The sequence below is a fragment of the Phoca vitulina genome, unplaced genomic scaffold (assembly GCF_004348235.1).
Source record: "Phoca vitulina isolate PV1807 unplaced genomic scaffold, GSC_HSeal_1.0 scaffold36, whole genome shotgun sequence".
Taxonomy (NCBI): domain Eukaryota; kingdom Metazoa; phylum Chordata; class Mammalia; order Carnivora; family Phocidae; genus Phoca; species Phoca vitulina.
The window spans coordinates 6,743,615-6,770,246 of record NW_022589739.1 but is presented as its reverse complement, the minus strand read 5'-3'; the positions used below and the strand labels follow the sequence as shown (position 1 = coordinate 6,770,246).

Sequence of the window (26,632 nt, the reverse complement as noted above, 5' to 3'; positions counted from 1 at the left end):
AGCACTGGGTATTATATAAGATTGATGAATCACTGAACTCTACCTCTGAAACTAATAATATGCTATATGTTAATTAATTGAATTTAAATTTAAAAAAAGAAAAAATAAGGTAGCAATCTGCCCTAGTAAATAAATAAATAAAATAAAATAATAGCTCATGGTATAATCAAGGAGAATCAACAATTAAAGAAAAAATTTGTAGAATTAGAAGGGAAATTTGAAAAGTTACATGAAATGAACAGCAATGAAGTTGCAAAGGAAAGTAGGAAACAGAATATCCAGACCCATTTTCTTTTTTTAACTTGTTTTTTAAATTCTACTATAATATACAGTGTTATATTAGTTTTGGATATACAATATAGTGATTCAACACTTCCATGCATTACTTAGTGCTCATCACGATAAGTGTACCTCTTAATCTCCATCACCTATTTCACTCATTCCCTACTCACCTCCTCTGTGGTTACCATCAGTTTGTTCTCTATGTTTAAGAGTCTGGGTTTTTTTTAAATCTTTTTTTCTTTGTTCATTTGTTTTGCCTCTTAAATTAGACATGAGTCAAACCAAATGGTGTCTTTCTCTGACTGATTTGTTTCATTTAGCATTATACCCTTTAGATCCATCCATGTTGTTGCAAATGGCAAGATTTTGTTCTTTTTTATGGCCGAGTGATACACCGTATCTTCTTTATCCATTCATCTATTGATGGGCACTTGGGCTGCTTCTATAATTTGGCTGTTGTAAATAATGCTGTAAACATAGGTGTGCTTATATCCTTTTGAATTAGGGTTTTTGTATTCTTTGGGTAAATCCAGTAGTGCAATTACTGGATTATAGGGTAGTTCTGTTTTTAATTTTTTGAGGAATCTCCATACTGTTTTCCAGGGTGGCTGCACCAGTTTGTATTCCCACCAACAGTGCAGGGGGGTTCCTTTTCCCCCCATCCTCACCAACACTTGTGTTTCTTGTGTTTTTGATTTTAGGCATTCTGGCAGGTGTGAGGTGATATCTCATTGTCATTTGATTTGCATTTCCCTGATGATGAGTGATGTTGAGCATCTTTTCATGTGTCTGTTGACCATCTTTGTATGTCTTCTTCGGAAAAATGTCTGTTCATGTCTTCTGTCCATTATTTAATTGGATTATTTGTTTGGTTTTTTTTTTTTTTGGTTTTGAGTTGTATAACTTCTTTATATATTTTGGATACTAACCATTTAGTGGATATATCATTTGCAGATATCTTCTCCCATTCCATAGGAGTAGGTTGTCTTTAGTTTTGTTATTTCCTTTGCTGTGCAGAAGCTTTATATTTTGATGAAGTCCCAATAGTTTATTTTTGCTTTTATTTCCCTTACCTCAGGAGACATATCTAGAAAAATATTGCTACCACCAATGTCAAAAAAATTATTGCCTGTGTTCTCTTCAAGGATTTTTATGGTTTCAGGTCTCACATTTAGGTCTTTAATCCATTTTGAGTTTATTTTTGTGTATGGTGTAAGAAGGTGGTCTAATTTCATTCTTTTGCATATAGCTGTACTGTTTTCCCAACATGATTTACTGAAGACTGTCTTTTTCCTGTTGTATATTCTTGTCTCCTTTGTTGTAGATTAATTGACCATGTAATTGTGGGTTTATTTCTGGGCTGTCTATTCTGTTCTATTGATCTATTCTGTTCTATTGTGTTTGTTTTTGTGCCAGTATCATACTGCTTTGATTACTACGGCTTTGTAGTATACCTTGAAATCTGGGATTATGATACCTCCAATTTTTTTCTTTTTCAAGATTGCTCTGGCTATTTGGGGTCTTTGGGGGTTCCATACAAATTTTAGGATTATTTGTTCTAGTTCTGTGAAAAATGCTGTTGGTTTATTATTATTATTATTATTATGTTAGTCACCATACTGTTGGTTTTTTTTTTTAAAGATTTTATTTATTTATTTGACAGAGAGAGACACAGAGAGAGAGGGAACACAAGCAGGGGGGAGGGGTAGAGGGAGCAGCAGACTCACCGCTGAGCAGGGAGCCCGATCGGGGCTCGATCCCAGGACCCTGGGATCATGACCTGAGCTGAAGGCAGATGCTTAACGACTGAGCCACCCAGGAGCCCCAACCATACTGTTGGTGTTTTGATAGGGATTGCATTAAATCTGTAGATTGCTCTAGGTGGTTTGGTCATTTAACAATATTTGTTCTCCCAATCCGTGAGCATAGAATGTCTTTTCATTTCTTGTGTTGTCTTCAATTTCTTTCATCAGTGTGTTATGGTTTTCAAACAGGTCTTTAACCTCCTTGATTATGCTTATTCCTAGGTGTTTTATTATTTTTGGTGCAATTGTAAATGGTACTTTTCTCTCTCTGCTGCTTATTAGTGTATAAAAATGCAACAGATTTCTACATATTGATTTTGTACCCTGTGACTTTACTGAATTCACTTATACGTTCTAGTGGTTTTTTGGTGGAGTCTTAGGGTTTTCTGTATATAGTATGTCATCTGCAAATAGTGGAAGTTTTACTTCTTCCTTACTGATTTGAATTACTTTTTTATGTCTTTTTCTTGTTTGATTGCTGTGGCTAGGACTTCCAGTACTATGTTGAATAAAAGAGGTGAGAGAGGACATCCTTGTCTTGTTCTTGATCCTAGGGGAAAAGCTTTCAGTTTTTCACCATTGAGTATGGTGTTAGCTGTGAGTTTTTCATATATGGCCTTTATTATGTTGAAGTATATTCCCTCTAAACCTACTTTGTTGAGGGTTTTTATCATGAATGGATGTTTACTTTGTCAATTGCTTTTTCTGCATCTATTGAAATGATCATATGGTTTATATCCTTTCTTTTCTTGATGTGATGGTATCACATTGATTCATTTGCAAATATTGAACCTCCCTTGCATCCTGGGAATAAATCCTACTTGATTGTGGTGAGTGATTTTGTTAATATATTGTTGGATTTGATTTATTAATACTTTGTTGAGGATTTTTGCATCTATGTTCATCGGAGATATTGGCCTGTAGTTCTTTTTTGTGGTGTCTTTTTAAAATTTTTTTTATTTTTAAAATTTTTAAGAAGATTTTATTTATTTATTTGACAGAGAGAGACACAGTGAGAGAGGGAACACAAGCAGGGGGAGTGGGAGAGGGAGAAGCAGGCTTCCCGCCGAGCAGGGAGCCCAATGTGGGGCTTGATCCCAGGACCCTGGGATCATGACCCGAGCCGAAGGCAGACGCTTAACAACTCAGCCACCCAGGCACCCCATTTTGTGGTGTCTTTATCTGGTTTTGGTATCAGAGTAATGTTGGCCTCATAGAATGAATTTGGAAATTTTCCTTCTTCTTCTATTTTTTGGAATAGTTTGAGAAGAATAAGTGTTAATTTTTCTTTAAATGTTTTGTAGAATTTTCCCGTGGAAATTTGGGAAAATCTGGTCCTGGACTTTTTTTTGTTGTTGGTGGGAGTATTTTGATTACTGATTCAATATCTTTGCTGGTATTTGATCTGTTCAAATTTTCTACATCTTCCTGATTTAGTTTTGGTAGGTTATATGTTTTCTAGGAATTTATCCATTTCTTCTAGTTTGTCCAATTTATTGGCATATAATTTTTCATAATATTCTCTTATAATCCTTTGTATGTCTGAGGAGTTGGTTGTTATTTCTCCTCTTTTTTTTTTTTTCAAATTTTGATTTAAATTCTAGTTAGTTAACATATAGTGTAATATTGGTTTCAGGAGTAGAATTTAGCAGTTCATCACTTACATATAACACCAGTGCTCATCATAACAAGTGCCCTCCTTAATTACCCATCACTCATTTAGCCTATCTCCCACCCACCTCTCTCCACCAACCCTCAGTTTGTTCTCTATCATTAAGAGCCTCTTATGGTTTGTTTCCCTCTCTCTCTTTTTTTTCCTTCTCCAATGTTCATCTGTTTTGTTTCTTAAATTCCACATATGGGTGAAATCATATTATTTCTCCTCTTTCATTTCTGATTTTGAGTCCTCTCTCTCTCTGAGCCTGGCTACTAATCTATTAATTTTGTTGATCTTCTCAAAGAACAACACCCTTTTACTATCTCAGAATTCTGTAGGTCAGAAGTCTGGGTGGGCTCAACTGGGTTCTCTGCTGTGGGTCTCACAAAATTAAAATCAATGTGTAGGCAGTGGTGTGCTCTTACCTGGAGGCCCTGGGGAACAATCCACTTTCTTGCTCATTCAGGATGGTGGCAGAATTCATTTCCTTGAGGCTGTAGGAATGAGGTCCTTGTTTTCTTGCTGGCTGTCAACTGGGGTCTATTCTCTGCTCCAAAAGACTGCCTGCTTCTCTTTTCACGTAGCTCACTCTATTTTCAAAGCAGCAATGACATTTTGGGTCCTTCTCACACCTCTAATCTCTCTGACTTCTACTTCTACCATTAGCTAGAGAAAGCTCTCTGCTTTTTTTTTTTAATTGTTATGTTAATCACCATACATTACATCATTAGTTTTTGATGAAAGCTCTCTGCTTTTAAGGGCTGATGTGATTACATTGGGCCCACTGAGATGATTTCCCTATTTTAAGGTCAGCTTTACCATATAACATAACAGTAGTAATATTTCATATTCAAAGGTTTCAGGGATTGGGGTGGGACATCTTGGGGGGTGTATTTTAGAAATTCTTCCTACTACAATTACTTACCTTTGATTAGATCTTGATTCTGCTTTCTGGGAGAAACTCCTGTGTCCCATGTGTCCACTGATTCTGTAGCCCTTCATTGTATACAATCTTCCTTGGCCACATTTGAAGTAGGATTTAAGGAGTATGCCCTCCTGGGGGGTAACACAGCTTTTGCAATCTGCCTTCTCTTGGTATAAAGCTGAAGATCCCAAAAGTTGTTTTCTAATTTGAACAGTTGAACTTTTTCATCTTGGCTCATGTTTCTTTGTAAATACAATTCCCTCACAAACCCAGATTTCTGACCTATTTGCTTCCATTTGATTCCGTTGCCAATAACCATACCCCAAATCCTTTCCCAGTCATAATTAGCAAGATGCATTTCTTTGTTTTCTCACTCCATTCCTCTCTCTCTTTCTCTAATGGTGCCTACACTGAGTTCATGTGAAACCACAGATGGAAGGGCCATATCCTTAATCTGGTCTTTGCCATGGGCTGAGTTGATCTGAGTTCAACTGAAAAATTTTATTGGTTCTTTCCCACTGAAAGCTCTTTTTATTCTTACTGTTTGGAGTTTAGAAACAGTCAGGCTTTCTAAGCCTTCAGTCTGAACCCTCTGTATATTTTTCTTTCTACTTCCAAATAGCCAATTCTTTCCCAAGTGCTTCTTTTTCTTACAATATCTTGCCAGAGGCAGCCAATAAAGCCTCACATGGATTTATTCCAGCCACTTCTCCTAGGGCTATAGGCTGCCCATGGGCTGCCTTTCAAATTATCATGGGTAACCCTTTGCCAAATATTTTTGTTTTACTCACTATGTGAGTCACCAGATTTCTAGCTCCTGAGATTAGTTTTCTTGCTTTCTGCTGCTTGACTGCTAAGCCAGTGCCTCATATTTTGAAAACTTGTTATTGAAGCACCACCTTTGTGGTTCAAATCTATGCATTAATCAAAGTAGGCTAACTGCTATAACAAATATTCCTGAATTTCAGTGGCCTGATACACTGAAATTTTATTTCTTGCTCATGTCACAGCTGAATTCTGTGAGTGCCCATTCAAAGATCCAGCTTCCATCTTCTCAGGCCTCAAGTCCTCAACTAAATCCTCTGATTTTGGTAAGAAGAGGGGAAATAAAGACAGTGTGAAATATTGGGCAGGAGAGTCGTTTTTAGGACATTACTTTCTGAAAGGTCTACATTCCCCTACATCTAGCTGCAAGAAAGATTGAAAAATATATGTATTGCATGGAGCACTGGGTGTTATACACAAACAATGAATCATGGAACACCAAATCAAAAACTAATGATGTACTGTATGGTGACTAACATAATAAAAAAATTTTAAAGAAAGACTGAAAAATATAGTCTAGCTGTGGAAATCATGTTGGTGAAAATTCAGCAGTCTCTAGCACAGCAAAAATGTATTAATTTTAAAAATTAAAAGAGACAAAAAAACATACTCTTAAATACAGAGAATAAACTGGTGGTTACTAGAAGGGAGGTGGGTGGGGGGATGGGTGAAATAGGTAAAGGGGATTAAGAGGACACTATTTTGTATAAGTACCACACGCTAACTGATTACGCCACTGGAGCTCCAAGAGGAGACTATTTTGATGAGCACTGAGAAATCTATAGAATTGTTGAATCAGGGGCACCTGGGTGGTGCAGTAGGTTGACTATCCTACTCTTGGTTTTGGCTCAGGTTGTGATCTCAAGGTTGTGAGATCAAGCCCCACGTTGGGCTCTGTGCTCAGGGGGGAGTGTGCTTGAGGTTCTCTCTCACTCTCCCTTTACCCCTCCCACTCATGCTCTTTTCTCTCTCTAAAATAAATGAAATCTTAAAAAAAAAAGAGAAAGAATTGTTGAATCATTATATTATACAACTGAAAAAAAATTGTAAGCTGAGAAGGTGTAGGAAACTAAGATCAGGAATGAAGAAGAAAGAGAGGAAACAATCCAACCCCTAAGAGGTAGCCCATAGTACAGTGACCCAAGGGCTGGGGACTTTTGGCTTGGTTCTGGGAAGCACTAATATCTAAGGGGATCTAATTCAGAGTTGGGGCAAGATTGTGGCTTAGCTCCATAAAATGAGGAGGCATTTGGCTACTGCCAATGGTTTGGAAATGTGCTTTTATTTTCAAACTCAGGTATGTGACACTCTATAGTTCAATGCTAGCACACCTGTGTGAGGTTTAACAACATTAGGAACTGACAGCCAGTGATACACCAATCCAGTATCTCCCTCTCCATTTATTCCGCCAGGCTGTACACAGAGAATGATATATATGGATTTTGTGGCAGCCAGAAAGTGAAGGCCTTTAAGGAGGTGATATCAACAACGACACAAACTATGCATCACTGAAACTCAAGATAGGCACCCAGAGTCCTAGGGCTAAGCAGAAATGTCAGACTTCAGAGGCATTTTGAGGGGAACTTTTATTTTAGATCAATATCACTGTTGGAAAGACAGGGCCCATTTCTCTCCATTTCACTGCTGCTTTAGTAACATTCCACCTGCTTCAGATCAAACTTTGCTTTTCAGAAAAGAAATGCCGATGAGTACTCTTTTCAGGAATGCCCTTGGAAATGTGGTTACTGTTACAGTTCTTCTTTTCTTCAACCTCTCTTACAGAGTACTTTGGGTGAGGGCCTATGTCTGGAAGCACTCTTGCAGGCTTTTCTATGGAGCAGCTGGAGGTTCAGGAGCTCACTGTAGCTGTTCTCCTGCCTTTGTTTTAATTGGTAACAAAGGTGGGAACCCTGTAGCCAAGGGGACAGTGAGCCAGCTCAACCTCGTCCTTCTTTAAGGGAGGCTGAGACTGGACATTGCCTGTATAGAGTCCTGCTCCACAGCTACTGTCTCTAGAGCTCCATTTACATCCTGCCTGTGACTCTGAAGGCCTAAAAGATTTTTCAGTGTGTCCAGACCCCTGGTACATCAGGGAAAACCATCCTTCCAGGCCCCCAAAGTCCCTCTGCCTTGATCTGCACCTCTTTACCTTAATGGCACATTCTTGCTCAACCCTGGCTTGGGCTTCACTCACAGTGGTTTTCCAGCCACTGTAAAGGATGCCCCCCACCCCACCTTAAAACAACATGCTGTTTTACAGTAGGGCTGATCTAGGTGGGTCTTTCTGAAAGGAGTGGTTGCATCAAGCCCAGTCCTTGAGCTTGGAAATGGTGTTTCCAGTTAGGTCTCATTTCTGCTCTTTCCCAGAGTAGACTGAAAAATAATAGAATAAGTTGAGACTAATAAAGATATTTTTCTCACTGAGATAGTGGCAGTGATGGTACTGGGACTGGGAAGTGTGCAAAATGTCAGCTGTCTCTAGGCTGCTCTCTACCACCTTGAATTCTCACTTGTTCTTTTGACCAGCATTTAATGATACCCTCCCATGTATCAGCCACCATGCTAGGTACTTACCCCAGAGAATGGGTAAGATATTGTTCTTGTCTTTGAGGAAAATAGTAGGGGAGATAGAAACACAAAAAAGTTATTGTGATATACTGTCACAATTGTCAATAATTAAGATGTTTAAAAAGTGTCAGAAAGTACAGAAGAGGGTGTGACCTATTATGTGGGGTATGGTAGGGAGTTGGAGCGAGGTCATTAAAGCTTGTATGGAGGGGATAATTTTTGCACTTGGTTCTGAAGAGTAACCAGTAGAAAAGAGGAGAATGGCAGAAGAAAAACTGGTGAGTAGAGGAGCAGAACTATGAGAAAATGATTTAGTCTGGGAACCAGAAATAATCTGGAGTGGTTGGAGGGCTACTTGGGGAAGTGGGACTGAAATGTAAGGCATGCAGTTAGGAGACCACTGGAAAAGGCAATTTTATGCAGGGGCCAGTCTGTATGGATTTGAGTTCCAGGCCCATAATTTACTAACTGGATGTACTTGGCAAGTTGTGTTTTTGTGCTTCAGTTTCCTTATCTGAAAATGAGGAGATTAGTACGCACCTCATAGGTTTTTCCTTTTTTTTGAGGATTAAATGAATTAATACCTATATAATACCTAGAACAGTGCTTGGCTCATAGTAAGTTCTATATGAATGTTAGCAACAAACAACATCAACAACGAAACAAAAACAAGAGCAGAACAACCACAATAAAACCCACAAGAAACCAACACCCCCCAAAACTGATGAGGGATGAATGAAAGCAGTGGCTGTAAAGGTGGAGGGAGAAGTCAATTTGGAGATGAGATGTGCTCCTTCAGTTTTATGCTAAACAGTTATGAATGCTCTGAAACATACTTGGGTTGGAAATCCCGTTTGAACTAAAGCACTAAGGTGCAACTGCACATTTGCATGTGGGCACACAGGAGCTGAAAGCACACTGTGTCTCCTCCTTCACCTGAGAGGTGGGCTAACTGCTCTCAATAGGAGAGGACAAATAGGGAATAGACTGTGTTGTACAACAGCTTAGAATCAGCACTTGAAATGGAGACCAGCAAGTTCACTGTTGAAACCATGAGTTTTCAGTGTTTTTCAAACATCTTAAATCCATGTGGAGAGCTCATTGAACAGGTGCCTGGTGACTGCCCCACACCTAGTGAAAATTCTGTGGGTTGGCTTTATCCAGAACACACACTGAGAGCACACGTTTGGAAGGTTGTTGGCTTCATGCACATGCACGCTGTGTGTATGTATGTGTTGTGTGTGTTTACAGATGCATATATATTAACTCACATCTTCCCATTTCATTTCAAGCACTGGTCTAAATTCAGCCTAAATATTTTTCTGAGAAACCTTTCCTACTTCTGTAAAGAGAAACTCTGGTTCCAAAGGGGAGGAGGGGAGGCTGAAGGAGAGGCAGTGAGGATGAGATGGAAATGGGATGATATTCATGTTGTGACTCCAAATTCTAGGTCTGATCGTCAGGGTCAGTGTTAGCCTTTGGGAATAATTAATTCTTCTTTATTTCTGACTACAGAGAGGAAAAAAGGGAAGGGAGAGTGAGCTTCTTACTATCTCCTGCAGTGAAGGTGTTTTATTTTCCCCAGCCATCTGAGCTTGGGGCAGATGACTTTCCCTTCTATTAGAGTTCCTTCATAAAGGTGACTTCATTCACCAGATGCTTTACAAGGGCAGTTTTGTTGATCCTCCAAGAACATCAGTTTCTGTGTATGCATAGCTCCCACACGGGTGCTGAGTGTGAAAGAACCTTGCTCATTTCCTAATGGGCTAGCAGTACCATGCCCACACCTGGCCTGAAACACTATGCTTGGGGAAAGGGCAGTCAGTTGTGTGCTGGAGCAGGGTACTGACTGGGTGTCAGGTTTCCTACTGCTCGGCAGGTTGCTCATGCTGGAGTCCTGAGCTCCACCACGAGTCCCTCTGGGCTGCTGAGCAAGTGGATCTCCCAAGGGGCCCATCAGCCTGCTCCACACAAGAGTTATAGGAACTGTAGAGCCCCAGCACAACAGTCAGGACCAGCATCACTGTGGCCATCATCCAGATGACTTGCCAGTGCTGACACAGTTTGGGATACATGACTTGTAAGAAATGAACCAATTCTTCAAGTTTGCTGTCAAATGAAAAAATAGGAGAAGGGTTTAGTATATTAGGCACATTAAAATTTTTCCCCAGGTGATTTTAATGCCACCAGTCCATAACCTTGATGTTGGGAGCTACTGGGCTAGAACACTCCTTTTACTCGTTTGATCATTCATTCATTCATACATGCCCTCATCTATTCATGAGATGTTCATTGATATCTGAACTCTCTCAATCCCCAGGACAGAAGGTTGGCTGACCCACACTCCCATGCATGCAGATGGGACCAGCATCTTTTCTGCACTTAGTGGTATTTAGTGATCAGTTTCAAGTTCTAATCTGTCCCCTGCCTTCATGTTCTGACGCATATTTTATTGTCCTCAGTTCCACATCTGACTGTGTTCAGAGTAGAAGAACTGTCCTAAAACCCCAGAAAACTCTCCATGTTCAATGCTAAATGACAAGGAACCAGATCAACCTCAAGAGCTCACTTCAAACCATCCCAGGGGCAACCAGAGGACTAGTAGCCTCCAGCAACCTCCCAGTGGCTTAGTCCAGATGTTTTCTCAACCCCAGTAATCTTCACTCCCTAATTTCCCTTCTTCCTTTTTCTCCCTTCTTTACTCTCCCTTTTCTCTCTTTCTTCCTTCCTTTTCATCTCCCCCCCCCCCCCCCCCGCCATTTTTTGGCTGCTTCACTCTCTTTTTCCCTCTTCCTCTCTTCCCAACTGCCTTTCAACTTTCCCTCTCTCTTTGGGGCCTAGTGAAACAACATTTGGTCATATGGCCTGCTTTCCAGAGTCCATTCTTCAAGCTCTCTAGTGAAATCCTGGACACTTTCACTAGGCTAGAATTTTTTCCTATTTCTTTTTTTAAAAATTTTATTATGTTATGTTAATCCCCATACATTACATCATTAGTTTTAGATGTAGTGTTCCATGATTCATTGTTTGCGTATAACACCCAGTGCTCCATTCAGTACGTGCCCTCTTTAATACCCATCACCAGGCTAACCCATCCCCCCACCCCCTCCCCTCTAGAACCCTCAGTTTGTTTCTCAGAGTCCATAGTCTCTCATGGTTCGTCTCCCCCTCCGATTCCCCCCCTTCATTTTTCCCTTCCTGCTATCTTCTTCTTCTTCTTCTTCTTCTTCTTTTTTTTAACATATAATGTATTATTTGTTTCAGAGGTACAGGTCTGTGATTCAACAGTCTTACACAATTCACAGCGCTCACCATAGCACATACCCTCCCCAATGTCTCTCACCCAGCCACCCCATCCCTCCCACCCCCCATCACTCCAGCAACCCTCAGTTTGTTTCCTGAGATTATTCTAATCCCTCATCTATTTTTAAAAATGGAGGAGGTGAGGAAAATGACAGGAGGGCTTTCTGAAGATCTGGAGGCACACATAGACACTGCAATATGCAGGCCATTTGCTGAGAAGTAGACAGCTCTAATTTAGTTAGTAGAAAAAAGATGCCTTATGACTGACGGAAAGACTCAACAATACCTTCCTTGGAAAGGGACCAGAGGCTCAGAGTGCCTGCCTCAGATGCTAAGGTACCAACTGGTTTTTCTTCCATATGGGACCCATTTGATAATTGTTTCAGGAACAGTTAGGCAAAGCAAAACAGTGAGCACTTAGCTGAGGTGAAAATCTGGTTATTTTCACAACTGTTGGGAAGGGACAGCTTGGAAATGGAAGCTTATTTTCTTTCAGCCCTGTTTAGATTCTTTAGTTTCTACTTAGATATAATTGGATGCTAAAATGCAGTCTTTCTTTGGGGCTGTATTTCTGTGCTCCAAAACAAGCTGCTAGAGTGGAGAAAATCCCACTGTCACCCCACTCTGAAGTGGGACTGCAGAGGAGGAGGTCAAGATCTGGCTTTGTGAACCTTAGCTGGTCCCCCATTTCTAGCCTATGCAGAGTTAGAAATAGAATTAGATTAGAAATAGAATCTCTGTGGAAATCAGTTTTTGATTTTTGATCTCCCATAGGGAGGGGTGAGGTGGCTTCCTTCTCACCTGGGCCTAGGGAAGAGGGGCTTCAGAGATGCTGTTTGGAGAGCTCGATATGCTGAGGTTTGGGGGACACAGTGGACTGGTGTGTGCCTCACACATGAGCAGTTGGAAGAGCAAGAATCTTGCTGACATGCTTGATGGCATCAGAGTTGTGGGCCATGATAGGGAAAGCTGTCCTTCTACCAATAGTGAGCCAAATGTACACATTTTACCCCAACTGATTGTAGTCAGGAGAAGGAGAGCTGACATGGGGCATCACAGATCCTGCCCAGAAATGCTACTTAGAAGCTGAACAGTGAAGGTATACTTCCAGCTGCCCAAGGACTGAGAGGGATTTTAAGTGGCTAGCTAGAAGACATGCATTTGATCTCATAAAGGGACCAGCAGCTGAGAGGACCTCGGCCATGGTGTGAATGTGTGTGTATGCTGGGAGATGGGAGGAGTGGTTTTCTCTAGAGGTCCCATAAAGCAACACACTAACCAAAGTCAGCAAGTCAGCTTTAAACCCCTGCCAAGCCCTGGAGCCTGCTCGCAATCTATTCAAGTAATACCTTCCCAACCCCTTCATCTCAGTTCCCTTTCCTAGCATTGATCCTAGAGAGGTCAGATGCTGCACTGGCAAAACTGGAGGAGAGGGTAGAAGTGCAAGTGGGATAGAGAGAAAGAAGCCACACTCCCCCTGCCTACTACAGACTTCTTTCCTGAAGCAGACAAACTGCAGGAAAAAAGAAGGTTGATCTTTGTAAGTTCAGGCTTTTGACTATTTTAGGGAACTGGCCATTTTAATTAATGAAATGAGATTATTCTTGGGACTTAAACTTGACCAGAGGACTTCTGCTTTCTGAGAGTTACTGGAAAAGTAAAGGAATCTGCCTAATATTGTCTAAACTCCATAGAGCAGATTTAAACAGGCAAATGCCAAAATTTAATGGGGAAAATCATGTTTGAGTGCAGGTGCCTGCAGACAACTGTGTGTCTACAGAACTCAGGAATGAGTGAGGGGATTGCCTGGCATTAAAGACAACAGGCTCTTAGGACCAGTCTGGCTTTGGTGACAGAGGAAGGGACCCTATAACTGTGAGCGGGCAGTTCATATGTTAGCAGTGTCAGTTGTTACGGAGAAGATGATGCCTCAGTAGTGGGCCTGAAAAGGGGAAGCTACACCCCTGTAATGAAGGACGAGGACCCTTCTATGTGCTGATGTCTGGTATTCATCACCTGAGGTACAGGCATGTTTTCAAGATCAAAAAGTAAATCCGAGAGGAAGCAAAGGTTAGGAGAGAGAACGAGGCCTCTCAGGATCAGCAGGACCAAGAGGATACTTTTGGACGATGGATGTGAAAGGCAGCCATTGCTATGTGCTGCGGACCAGGAGCTGGACAGAGAGCCTTACTTTCCCTGTGGTTTCACAAGGAGAGAACTGTGATTAGCAGCTCAAATTTGAGATCAAATTAGCTAGATAAGGATTCCAGTCTTGTGCTTTGTAAACTAGACTGTTTATATTCCATGTACTCTGTTTAGTTCTCTTTTGTTCTTTCTGAGTACATGGAAGTGTTAGAAGTTCTAGCTTGTCTTAGCTATATGCAAAGAAGCCAAAGAAAGGGCTGTTGTCCAGGTCTGGGCTTGACTGCATTAAAGGGGAGGAAGATAGTTAGTGACCTCTAAAATATAAGAACAAAGGACCCCCAAGAAGGAGAGACGATGTAAGGAGAATAGGATCCAGCTGCTTGGAGTAGGGACTGTACTTTCATTGTAAAAACTTGGGGATTCTTTCATTAGGGGAGGTGGTACATCCTAGCATAGGTTTGCTTTCAACAGTGAAGCATTTTCTCCAGCTTTCCTAGACCGCTCTTCCCTTGAACACTAGGGTTGACCCATGTAGGCTGAGACCTCTCACTCTGGCTGAATCTTCCTCCAGCTGGGCTCTATTGGCTGTTCCTATGTGCTTTGAAGCATATCCATCTCATGTCTAATCTTCATTTTATTACCTTAATCACTGCATGCATGTGATTTTGAGTCTGCCGGCAATGAGGCACAGACACATACCCTGTTTCAAGTTTAGCAGCTGATTAGACAATCATTTTGGCTGGAGCCACACTGGACTCCAAGATAGCCTGGGGTTCTAAAAACAAAGACTTTGGTGAAGTGTTCCAAGTTTTCTATAACCACATTTTTAAAAATCAAAATTGAAAACTAATAGTGACAGTAAGACAGAATGTATGGAATTGGGGCTATGGTTAAAATCCAAGACACTGATGAGGGCACAGGTATGACAAAATGCAGGATCTATACTATCTTTATCTACATGTTATATATTTTCCCCTATTTAGGGAAAAATACACTTGAAATATAGAGTATATTAAAAAAGAAAAGCCCAAGTATTTCTAATCCAAGTGAAAATCCAAGCTTATCTGGTCAGCATGGAACCTGTTGGAGACTCGCCTTTGCCAATGAGTTGAGTTTTCCCTACCCGCATGTGTTCTCTCTGCCCCTGTTCCTGTAAGAAACCCCCACTAGGGCTTCAGGCCAGCCCCCTTGACCTTGGTTCTTGGCTCCTGGGGATAGTTGGGAAATGAGCTAACTGTGGCTGGGCTAGGGGGGACTCCAGTCAGGGTCTTTGTAGTTTCTCAGCTCCCACGAGCCCTTGATTGTTGTTGGCCTCACTCTTGACCACCTCTGACCTCCCAGATCTTGCAAAATCCCCTTGTTAACTATTTTGGCTCCTTCCTCTGCCTCCTCCCTCAACATGAGTGCCCTCCTTGGTTTCTGTTAGCTGTTCACTTGGGCCCCAGACCCACTGCTGCCCTGGAGTGGGCACCTTTAGGGATATTGTGCAATTAAATGAATTGTGACCCATTTCAGCAATGGCAAGGGCTCCAACCTGCTTCTTTGGTCCTTTTCCTCTTCCTCAGTTTCTTCTGCCTCTTCAGCTTCTTCTGGGCATTCACCCTTCTGTTCTTCTTCCTCCTCCTTCAGGTCTTGAAGCTCTTGGGTCTTCTTTAGACCTTCCTGGTATCTGCAGGGCAAAAAGGAACAATTGAGTCTGGAAAGGCCAGGCACAGAGCATCCTTTCCTGAGTTCCTAGAGGTGGGGACTTGAACACCTCCAATAATTAAACACTTCCTGTGGTTCTACACAACAGGAAAAAGCTGGGAAGCTCTACTGAATCCCAAGGTGGCTTATGTCAGTACAATTTCCCCTCACTCCTCAGTCATCCTTCCTGTTTATATGTGAATGTGTGGCAAAATTGACAGGGAAAAAGTGTGGGTGCAGAGTCCTGACTGGGTTCTTATCCTACAAAATGTTCAGTGGAGAGAGCAGTATATCTGCTTTCTGTGTAACCTGGGTACTTCAGCTTTTCACCTATAAAATGGAAAGTGTGGCCCCTATTTTACAGGGTGTGGGAATGTTCTGAGGAAGTGCCAGGCATATAGCTTGACCTAGGAAGGGTGATACCCATCACATTGGCTTGTTGGGAAGTTTTATGGAAGTGGCAGGCACATACTAGGCCTATAAAGGTACTCAGTAAATGTTTACAAAGCCAATGGAGGTGTTTACTCCCATGCATGCTTAGTATCAAAGATAGTTGTGGGTGAAAAGATAGGCTTCCCAAGAGATACCCTTCTGATGCCCTTCTCCTAGGATCAGTACTCTTTTTGCTTGTCCTATAGCTGAATGTTTAAGACAAGCACAGTTTGACTAGGGCAACCCCACTGCAGTATATATGGCTGCCACACAGAAACGCACAGGTTCTATAACGATGGGAAGCTGTGTCTCCTTCAGGAGCTGTGGAGAAAGAAGAAGCTCAGGATGCTACGCCTGGTCAGAAATACTTCTCTACCTGGCTGGGCTTGGGCCCTGCTCGGTACTCTGTCCCCTTAGTGACTGACAATGGGCCAAAGGTGTTATTGAAGCTCAATCAGAAAAGGGGACAGTTGGAAGCTGGGGGGACTCCAGTTTACAGAAAGAAGGGATGGCAGTGGCAGTTCTAGGAAGTAGGGTTACAGCTGCTCCTGGGCATTGCTGAGAGCAACATCACTCCTCTGAGCATGTGTCAGGAAGCCTCAGGCACCACCAAGAGGAACCCACCCAGGGGCCCTATTGCCAGACCATTCTGGGCAGTGGCATTCTGGTGGCTTTCTGCCTAAAAAGAGGGCAGTCTAATTATTGCCTAACCACACCCTCTCACCCTGCTTCCTCTTGTCCTTCCTGTGGAACAGTACTGTCCTTTCTTATGTAGTTCTTTACTGAGGTGAGGAGGTCCTAGGGCCACTGGTTGCTTCCTTAAATCCTCTAAGAAACAGGAAAGGACCATGGGAAGGTATCTTCTGAGACCTACCAGGTGACCTCAGGGTGGACAAAGTCTGACTCACCCCTTGTTGTACGCTTCTTCCTCCATCCTGGCCTTGGCCTCCTGGTTAATCTCCTCCAGGCAACTCAAAGTCGGCATGGGAGCAGAGGCTTCACAATCTGGGTCCCCATTTGTCTTTCCACTAGTGAGAAGAGGGAAGTACAGGGTGTCCTTTCAGCCACATTGGGTGTCTGAAAACCGAACCATGTCTTTGGTCTGATTGCTTTTTGGAAGTGAGGAAACTCATTCTAGGCTGAGTTCATTTCAATCCTTCTACCCTGAGACAAGATTTTATAAAGGCTGTAGTCCAAGAATCCTTCCTAGACCTCCAAACATAAAATAATGTGCTAGCTCCCTTTTTCTTCATGCACTCAAATCCACCTTTACTCTTATTCCACGAGATGCTATAAGTGGACAGACAACTGTTGGGAGCTCTATAGCACTAAGGTGAGGAAGATGGAGGTGGGCCAAATGTTCAGTCAGTCATTCCATTCCTGTAGTCCATCTTTTGCTTCATTCATTTAAGTATATACTGAGTACTGACTAAGTCACAGGTACCTTGTAATATACTGGGGATACATTAGATGATAAAAGAAATAGTCTTTGCCAACATGGAGCTTAGCAGGAGAGAATGCCCAAAAAAAGGAAAGAAAAAAATATGTAGTTAATTACAAATTGTGATAACTTTTATGAAAGAGAAAAACTCTGTGCACTGCAGAAAGTAACAAGGGGAGAATCTACTTCGATTGAGTGGTTAGAAAAGATCTCTCTGAGGTGGTTTAACTGGAGCAAAGACCTGAAAGATGAAAAGTCAGCCATATCTATAGCAGAGGGAAGATCATCCTAGGGGGAGAATGCAGATGTGGAAGACCCTAAGACCCAAAAGATGCAGAGATATTTTTTTTTAAAGATTTTATTTATTTATTTGAGAGAGAGAGTGAGAGAGAAAGAGCACAAGAGGGGGGAGCGGGAGAGGGAGAAGCAGACTCCCTGCTGAGCAGGCAGTCTGATGCGGGACTCGATCCCGGGACTCCAGGATCATGACCCGAGCCAAAGGCAGTCGCTTAACCAACTGAGCCACCCAGGCGCCCGATGCAGAGATATTTGAGGAACTGAAAAGAGGCAATGAAGCAGTAGTTAACTTTTGGACAAGATAAATTTTCAATGCCAGTGAAATATCCAGATGGAGATGTCAAGTAGGTAGTTGGATATACCAAATTGAGTTGGAGAAGAGCTCTAGAGGCTGGAGATAACATTTGGCATCATCAGAATATATATGACATTTAAAGCCAAGGGGATGGATAAGATTGTCTAGGGAGACAGTATGAAGAAATATGAGAAGAGGACCCAGGACCAAGCCCTGGGCATCTCTGCCTTTAGCTCAGGTGGAGAAGAAACTACAGAGGAGTAGCAGCCAGAGAGGTAGGAGGAAAACCAGCAGAATATAGAGTCCTGGGAGCCAAGAGAGGAGAGCATGTCAAGGAGGAGTTAATTGTGTCACAGGTTCACTTCTGAGAGTCCAAGTCAGATGAGTATAGAAATCTGCAGATTATTAGATTTGATAATATGGAGGTCAAGAGGAGCTTTGGTGAAATGGTGGGAGCCAAAGACAGATTAGAATGGGCTTAGTAAAGAATGAGGGGCAAGAAAGAGGAAGATCTAGACACAGTAATCTGACTGAAAAGGGAAGTAGAAGAGTATGTTGTGGGATACGTAGCTGAAGAAGTGGGTCAAGGGATGAAAGCACATTTGAATGTGGATAGAAGTGATCCCAAGAGGGGATGAGAGAAAGGGGATGACCAAAGGAAAAAATTCTTTGAAAAGGGAAGTAGAGACAGACCTTAGAAAGGTGGAGAAACTTCTCAGTTATAACAAAGGGAAGAAGGTGATGAAGATGGTGGGTTGGGGATCTGGTGAAAGAAGATGAGAGGACTCCTATCTAATAGCTTAAATTTTCTCTATAAAATGGAAGACAAGGTCATATGCCAAGAGTGAGAGGTAGATAGGCCTAGGAAGGTTTGAGAAGAGAGGGGAAGGTGTGAATGAGTCATGTGAGGAGGGGGAAAACAAATATGCTAGAAAATCATAGTAGGATGGCTAGGCAGTGCTGGGAGTCCATTTGAAGTACGGAAGCATGAGTTTAAAGGAAGTATCCTGATGGTCATGCCTTCCCTATAAATCCTGCAGCCCACCTAAGGTGTCTGGGACTCCCAGTGGGAGTCATGCCATGGAGGAGCCCTCGAACAAAGCAAAACAGTGAGCAAAGCTTTTCAGCCAGGACTCTGAAGGACTGCAGCTGCTACCCTCCCCAACCTCTCGGGCTCTACCAGTGAGCCTTATATTTTCTCATTCTTGGCTTCAGCTTCCCATCCCTTAGTTTTCCTCAGACCTTGTAAAATTTACATTTTATCAGGCTGGAAACCAAAACCCATTGTGAACAAGAAAGATAACACTCTAAAAATATCAGCTATTCATAACATTTCTCCTTTTGCAAATTATATTATCCACTCCCTTCCATGTGACCTTTGCCTAATGTGCAGTTTCCTATTTGTCCAAATGATTGGAACAGAGCAGAAAAACATAGCTACAGCCAAGGGCAGGGAAAGCAATTCTTTTATGAAATATATTTATATATTAGAAATGAAATATTGGTATCAGCCTTTTAATTTCTTCTATCTATAGCTGAATAACCTAAGAGGTTAGTGACAAATATGTATGAAGGACAGTGGAGTGTAGAGGAAAAGAACCTGCCTGAGGCAAACATGGGTTCAAATTCCAGCTGCAATACGTGCAAATTCTTAACACTTCCTGAACTTTAGATTCCTCAACTGTAAAATGAGGGTAATAATATGTACCTGATGATGGTAGTATAGGAATTAACGAAGAAATGTAAGTAAACTTTTTGGAATATAGTACTCAACAAATGATGTTTATCCTCCTCCTCATCATCACTATTACTTATGTAATAAATTTATTGGTAAATTTGGGGAGCAATCTGAGGTTCTTCCAAACCTGATCCATAAAAAAATCCAAGCTGATAAGTTACCAGGTGATTATTTATATCTTTAAAGGAGAACTTGATTTATATTACTGTGATACTTCAGAATCAGAGGAACCCAAACTTCCACTATCCTCAGGTCACTGCTCTCTAGAGACTAAAACTTTTCCCTGGTACAGCCAGGAAGCCCATCTCAGTGACCCCTTAACATAAGGATCTTCTGTCCAGGGCCCAACTGTCCCAGGTTATATCGATCACCTTGTCCAACTCACTCACCTATGGGGCTTCAGTTCTTAACATGCTTTTACATACATTGCCTCACTTGATCCTCCCAATGATAGGAAGAGCTAACATTTATCTTATGTATCAGGCTCTGTGGTAAGATTTCACTTAAGACTCATGAATGACCCATAAGATAGGTAATACTATTGTGCTCAGGTTAGCAGGTGAGGAAACCAAGGCTCAGAGAGGTTAAATAACAGCCCAAGATTACACAACCAGTGTGTGGTAGAGTTTGGATTTGACCCTGTGTAATCTGACACCTGCCCATGCTCTTGACTACACTAATTGCCACCCATTCAGGATATTATCCCATCTGTGAGACGAGAAACCTAAGCTCAGGTTGATTAAGTGACTTGCCTAAGTTCACATTATTGGTACTCAGTGGGCCTGGCTGGGACTCTAACCTTGATCTTCCAAATTCATGTCAAGATGCATTTTTCACACCTCCTTGAGCCCTCCCTCTCAGTAGAAGTCTTTTCCTGGGGCTCTGAGTGGTGTGTGGGGTTCCAGGGTATCTGCTGAGTGAAGCCATTCTTGCTGTTAGGCTGGGCCATGGCTTATGATGTTTTTTGTAAAGGGTGCTTGTTTAGAATGTGAGATGGGCTGGGACAGCCTTTGGTTTAATACTGAAAGTAGGGTGGGGAAGTAGGGGAAACACACAATATGTAAAATGTTTGCTGTTATCTCCTGATCCCTAGACTAAGCTAATGGTTCCTTATATATCTTCTCTAACTACCTGGAAGTTTCTTGCTGTGTATCTTTAAGACTCAGCTCAAATACCTTCTCCTCTGTGGAATCTTTCCCAGTGTTTTCCCCTCTCCCACACCTTCTGGTTAAAGTTGATTTCTCCTTCACTCATGTCCTCATTGCACCTCTGTTACAGCATAACTCAGAGAGAGGGCATTTTTATGTTTTATATACCTATCCATTCCTCCATATGACTGTGATCACAGAGAGAGAGAGAGAGACTGTGCTTGAGTTATAATTTTGCTTAGCATACAGTAAGTGCCTTTAAGTGTTTGTTGAGTTACACTGACTTCACTGTGGCTTATCCAGTCTGCCTATTAATCTTGTAAAGTGGGCAGGTCCTTTCTGTAAATGGCTATTTCCTGATAACCCAGTGTTTGGGTTGAGCTGAAGGAATCTCTATTCATGCCTGTAAACGTGGAGCTGAGCACAGCCTGTGCCCACCCTAGAGACTTCTGGGCCAAACACAGATGGATCTTGGCATCTATTCCCAGCCTGAAATCTTGCGTGCTTTCTTTCTGGGATGATTCATTAAAATTAGGTTCATTGTTTTCTCATGTCCATCGGGTCAAAATTGTTTGTCATTGTGCTTAGTTCTCAGTAATGTGAGGGGTCCTTCAGTCAAAATGTATTGTTTAACTGGGAGTTATGTTAGAGTCTATTTTTTTTCCATGTGGTAAACAATATTTGAAAGTGACTGCAATTCTTTCCAGTGGGCAGATCTTACCTTTTTGGGTTCAGTGATGTCTTGATCACCTCAGACAAGCCCAGCCTAGGGGAACTGAGCTAGAAGACCTTCCTTACTCCTGTTACTCGATCTAAGATTCCTGGGGTACACTACTAGTTGATGGAGGGCTAATTCATTTCAGAATACTATCAGCAAAGGGGAGTTCACTATACATATTTGATGTCATACAAAACCTTTAGGCAATTTACCCTGGCTGCTTCAAAAATGTAGAAAAATGGTTATTTTAGAGATTATAGTGAAAATTTCTCTGTGATATATCATTATAATTGCCCCTTTTATGAAACTAATTCTGTGCATCATTCACATCCATGGCTTTGCTAATCACTCAGTGAACTGCTCTGTGTACACCCTCTGCTCCCATCCCACGCTCTACTTCACGCCCAGCCAGTCACCAGGTCATTCAAAATAGCTCGGAAGACTTCATGGGTGCCTGGGTGGCTCAGTTGGTTAAGCATCTACCTTCAGCTCAGGTCATGATCCCAGCGTCCTGGGATCAAGTCCCACATTGGGCTCCCTGCTCCGCACAGAGCCTGCTTCTCCCTGTGCCTCTGCCTCTCTCTGTCTCTCATGAATAAATAAATAAAATCTTTTAAAAAAAGACTTCTTATAAAAATAGCCCTTAAATGCATCCTCTTTTCTCCAGTCATACTGCACTTCTTTTCATTCTTCTAGTTGGAGTGTCTATTAAGAGGTTAAGAGCATGAGTTCTGTTATCTACTACTGTGTAACATCAGGCAAGTGATTTCTCTGAGTTTATTTCCACATATATAAAATAGGGATATTAGTAGTTAATATTAATAGTTAATATTGATATACCTACCTCATGGGTGTATTGTAAGGATTAAATGAGATCATTAATGTAAAGCAATTAGAACAGGACTTGGCATAAAGTAAGCATGCTGTAAATAATAGTAATTATCACCATCATCTTTTTTTTTTTTTTAGATTTTTTTTTTATTTATTTGACAGAGAGAGAGACACAGCAAGAGAGGGAACACAAGCAGAGGGAGTGGGAGAGGGAGAAGCAGGCTTCCTGCTGAGCAGGGAGCCCGATGCAGGGCTTGATCCCAGGACCTTGGGATCATGACCTGAGGCCAAAGGCAGACGCTTAATGACTGACCCACCCAGGCACCCCTATCACCATCATCTTATTATTTCTTAACTACTCCATACTTTCTCACTTCAGAGCCTGGAATGTTGTTAACCTCCAGTTCACTATATAACTTAGAGGTTTCACTTTATTTTTATTTATTTATTTTTAAAGATTGTATTTATTTATTTGTCAGAGAGAGAGACAGAGAGCACAAGCAGAGGGAGCGGCAGGCAGAGGGAGAAGCAGGCTTCCCACTGAGCAGGGAGCCCAATGCAGGATTTGATCCCAAGACCCTGGTATCATGACCTGAGCCGAAGGCAGATGCTTAACCAACTGAGCCACCCAGGCGTCCCTCAGGTTTCACTTTAAAAGTAAATTCCTAGAGGAAACATTTTCTGAGGCACCCCTCCCCCACCTATACCAAATCTGGGTTAAGGTGCTCATTTTCTTGTCTACTGTTGCCTTAGCAACCTGTACTTCCTTATGATATCATCCATCACATTGTATTATAATAGGCTGTTTCCCATCTGCCTTTTCCATTAGACTGTGAACTCCTGAGTGTATTTTAGATACCTAGACCTTGGTGATTAATTGTCAAAAGAATGAAAGAATAAGTCTATAAATAGCTTTTCCTATTTATGGAACTCATCATGAGCTTTATTCTGTTTTAATCTTTAAGATTAACTTTAAATATTACTCTGTGTATTTTCTTCTAATTCTGCATATCCCTAGACCTTCCCTGAGTGAAGAACAATTTACTATGAAGTGACCTACAATAGCAACACTCAGAATTCTCTCAAATCACATTGGGCAGTGCAATCAGCTCTCAGGTATTTGCTTGAGAACTCGCCACAGGTAATTTGATCTTCTTATCATCTTTCACATGCTTAGCCAATTCCCTTCCTGCCTGGTCACTGTATACTTAGGGAAATGTGAAATCACTTTAAATCAAGCTAAATATAACAATCGAGAAAGCAATGTATATTAACTTATAATGCATTTTTTTCTCTTTAACAATATGGAGAAGGTAGCTAGAATTGACTGTACTTGTGTTGAAACAGAAGATAGGAATTTATTTTAATTCACAGATTGTCTCAATGTTAGCCTCTTGGCAATCTATTAATATTTCCAGTTTCATGAATTCAGATGGAAATCACTTAGCACCTTTCATAAATCCAGGAGGGGGAAGCTACTGTTAGTGTTAGAATCCCTCCTCTTTTGAATATATCCTCCCCTTTTTGCAGCCATCTTTATAGGCTGGGTATATTCCCAATAGGCAAGTCAGCCACAGCATGGGTAAAAATCATGGTAGTCTCTCTGGGTAGAAAAGAGTGAGCTACAGATACCTTCCTTGAACTTATTGCTTGACTTGTCTCAATCCCCACTCTGTCCCTGTCTCTCCTGGTTCTAAACTCTTGGAATGGTGATGCCACTATTGATCCTCATTCATTGTTGCTTCTGATTTGGGGTCAATGCTTGCTGCTCTTAATTTTGTATCTCACTTTCTCTTACCAAGGATAGCTCAGGTTCTTGATGATCTCCACTGCCTCAGATGGAAGCTGTCAGCTGACATGAGCAATAGTTCTACAGAGTCCAAGCCCTGCTCCATCGTGATTAGAGTCTTTTTCAAAGAGTGAAGACGTAGATCTTTTTCCTTGATTGGTTCTATAGGCCAAGAATAGAGAATGGGGCCTTGTTGGGGGCCCTTTTGGAGAAGAGGTTCGTGCACCCAAAGGCAGGATTGGAAGGGAGAATTTTAGTGTCTTCTCACTCAGGGCATCAAGTAACCATTTCTGGAGAAATTCAGAGATCGTGGAGTAAATATTACGACTCTAGGGACTTGATATGTCTTTGTAACCTTGGTTACTTCCACATCGTTGTTAGTTTGTCACCCCTTTACAATTTCTTTGTAATGATCTAGAAAATAAGGAAACAAAGATAGAAACAAAAATGCCCTACACAACATGAAGGACCTGTACGCTTACAGAGGGTGAGGTGTCAAAGTAAGGAAGTTGTGGACAAAATTCAAGACTAAAGTGGGTGAGTCATTGAGCGATAGATTAGTGGTTACATATACTGAGAGGTGAATAAAACAGGCTGAGTCTGGGGGGTGGGGAGCTTGGGAGCTTGTCTGTACTGAAAAGGGACCCAACATAGACTTTCCTAGTCAGGTCAAGCAAAACTATTCTAACAGCAATGAAAAATGAAGGACTAAAGCTGTCTTAAGGCAAAGAAGAAGGAAGAATAAAGGTGTATATTCTACCAAGTGAGAAAAGACACAAGGTGAAAGTTCTGAGAGGTGACAGCTGTGATCCAGATGTTTTCCAGCAAGCAAATGAAAGAATTTGAAAAGCAAGTTATAAACTCTTCTGAGTGTAAAAACAGCCTGCCTTGCTCTGGCTGAGGATGAAAAGACCAGCAAATTGCATAGATGCCTGGAAAAATTAGGCATGGCAGACACTATTCATTGCCACTCCAGTACTCAGTCCTCCTACCTGTTTCCTCACAGCAATGTGATTTTGCTCAGAAATTTACTCTTCTTCACAGAGCCACTTTGCTTCATGGGAAGCTGACTCTCTGTCCCCATCTCCAGGGCACAGTTTAAACCCATGATGACAATCCTATTCCCAAAGCCTGTGTTTGGTTTAGAAAGGAACTATGTTCCAGATTTACTAACAAGATAAGGAAGACTAAAAAAAAAAAGGTTTCTGGGTTTGTTCATAAAAAAGAAGCATGGAAAGAGATAGTCCTCTTCTTAATACTTCATGTCTGGATGAATACTTGAAAATAGTAGCCATTTGCCACAAGCCTGCTGATAAAGTCAATGTACAAAGTGGGCAGAAGCAAGCAAGGAAATTGTAGAGGCTGAGCTGGGGCCCTGCTGTACTATACCTGGAAAATCCCTACCTCTGTACACCCTCTGCTTCCATCCCACACTCTACTTCACGTTGGACTTAACTATTTAAGCCCCTTCCGGTTGGGGCTTTCTTGTATCTGTAGCCCAAAGAATCCTAACCAAGAGAAAAGGTGTCTGTCTTCTCTGGGCTCTTCTGAGATTGAGGTACACTTGGACTCAGCCACAGCATCTTCCTGGTCCAGATTGCAAACTGACTCTGAAATCTTTGTGGGTCTCAAAGTCCCATGTACTTTCCTTAGAACTTAATTTGCTTTCCATCACATTTTGGGAGTGAGGGTGTGAGGAAAGGTGAGTTAGGGAAAATTTTCTCAGAGATCCCCAGAGTTAAGAGGAAGATCAACAAACTTACTCTTCCAAAAGTGCAGGCAGTGCTGAGGTGACAGGTAGGTTGCCTTTCCCATTAGGTGATTCTGACTGGATGAAAAACAGGAGACAGACAATTGAAGATCAGCTAGGAAGGAAGAAGCCAGAGCTGCTACATCTTTGATGATGTGGGGAAGGGGCTGCTGCTGTCTCAGCTCTTCCCCCACCACCATGCTTTCTGATCTGCATCTGAACCCAGGCGTTGGGCCTTTCCTGTCCTCCATTCCTTAGTGCCCCCTGAGGCCCATGCAACTTGCACCCTTTCCTTCTCCTCCTAAGTTCCCCTGAGTGAAGAATTTACATTTTGAGGCCCCATTCTGGAGCAGAGCCTCAGTTTTTCCTCATTCTCAGGTTTACTGACTTGGACTAAATACCAGCAGGCCTCCTAGCAAACAGAGGCCCTCTCTGCCCTGGGGATATAGCTCCAAGCATAATACTCAGGAGATGCCTGTCATTACTAAAACCCCCCAGGACTACCTCATTGTTTTGTTACAACAGATTTGGTTTAAGAAATGGTTCTCAATTCTGGCTGCATCTTAGAATCACTGGGGAAGATTTAAAGTACTGATCCAATTCAGAATCTTCGGGTGAAGTCTGGGCAGTGTTTTAGAAGTACCTTGTGTGATTTTAATGCATATCCCTGGTTGCCAACTTTTAGTCTAAAGGAATATACAGTTGACCCTTGAACAACGTGGGTTTGAACTGGGCAGGTCTACTTATATATGGATTTTAAATACAGTACAATACTATAAATGTATTTTCTCTTCCTAATGATTTTCTTAACATTTTCTTTTCTCTAGCTTACTTTATTATAAGAATACAGTATATAATACATATAACATGCAAAATATGTGTTAATTGACTATTTATTATTGGTAAGGCTTCCGATCATCAGTAGTTTTTAGGGACTCAAAACTTATACGCAGATTTTCAACTGTGTGGGATGGGTGCCCCCAACCCCTGCATTGTT

At 41.7% G+C, this 26,632-nt stretch overlaps 1 protein-coding gene across 1 annotated transcript in view; it reads right to left on the bottom strand.

The window, feature by feature from the left end:
- Positions 1 to 6,778: 6,778 nt before the first annotated feature.
- MRVI1 (murine retrovirus integration site 1 homolog) overlaps positions 6,779 to 26,632 on the bottom strand; it is an 82,849-nt gene continuing 62,995 nt past the window's right edge. Inside the window, exons 17-20 of the mRNA XM_032426951.1 lie at positions 25,649 to 25,713; positions 16,537 to 16,656; positions 15,045 to 15,179; positions 6,779 to 10,171 (exon numbers count right to left, since the gene is read on the bottom strand). Coding sequence (XP_032282842.1) covers positions 9,928 to 10,171; positions 15,045 to 15,179; positions 16,537 to 16,656; positions 25,649 to 25,713 — 564 coding nt within the window. The 3' untranslated portion in view covers positions 6,779 to 9,927. The remainder of the gene's footprint in view (positions 10,172 to 15,044; positions 15,180 to 16,536; positions 16,657 to 25,648; positions 25,714 to 26,632) is intronic.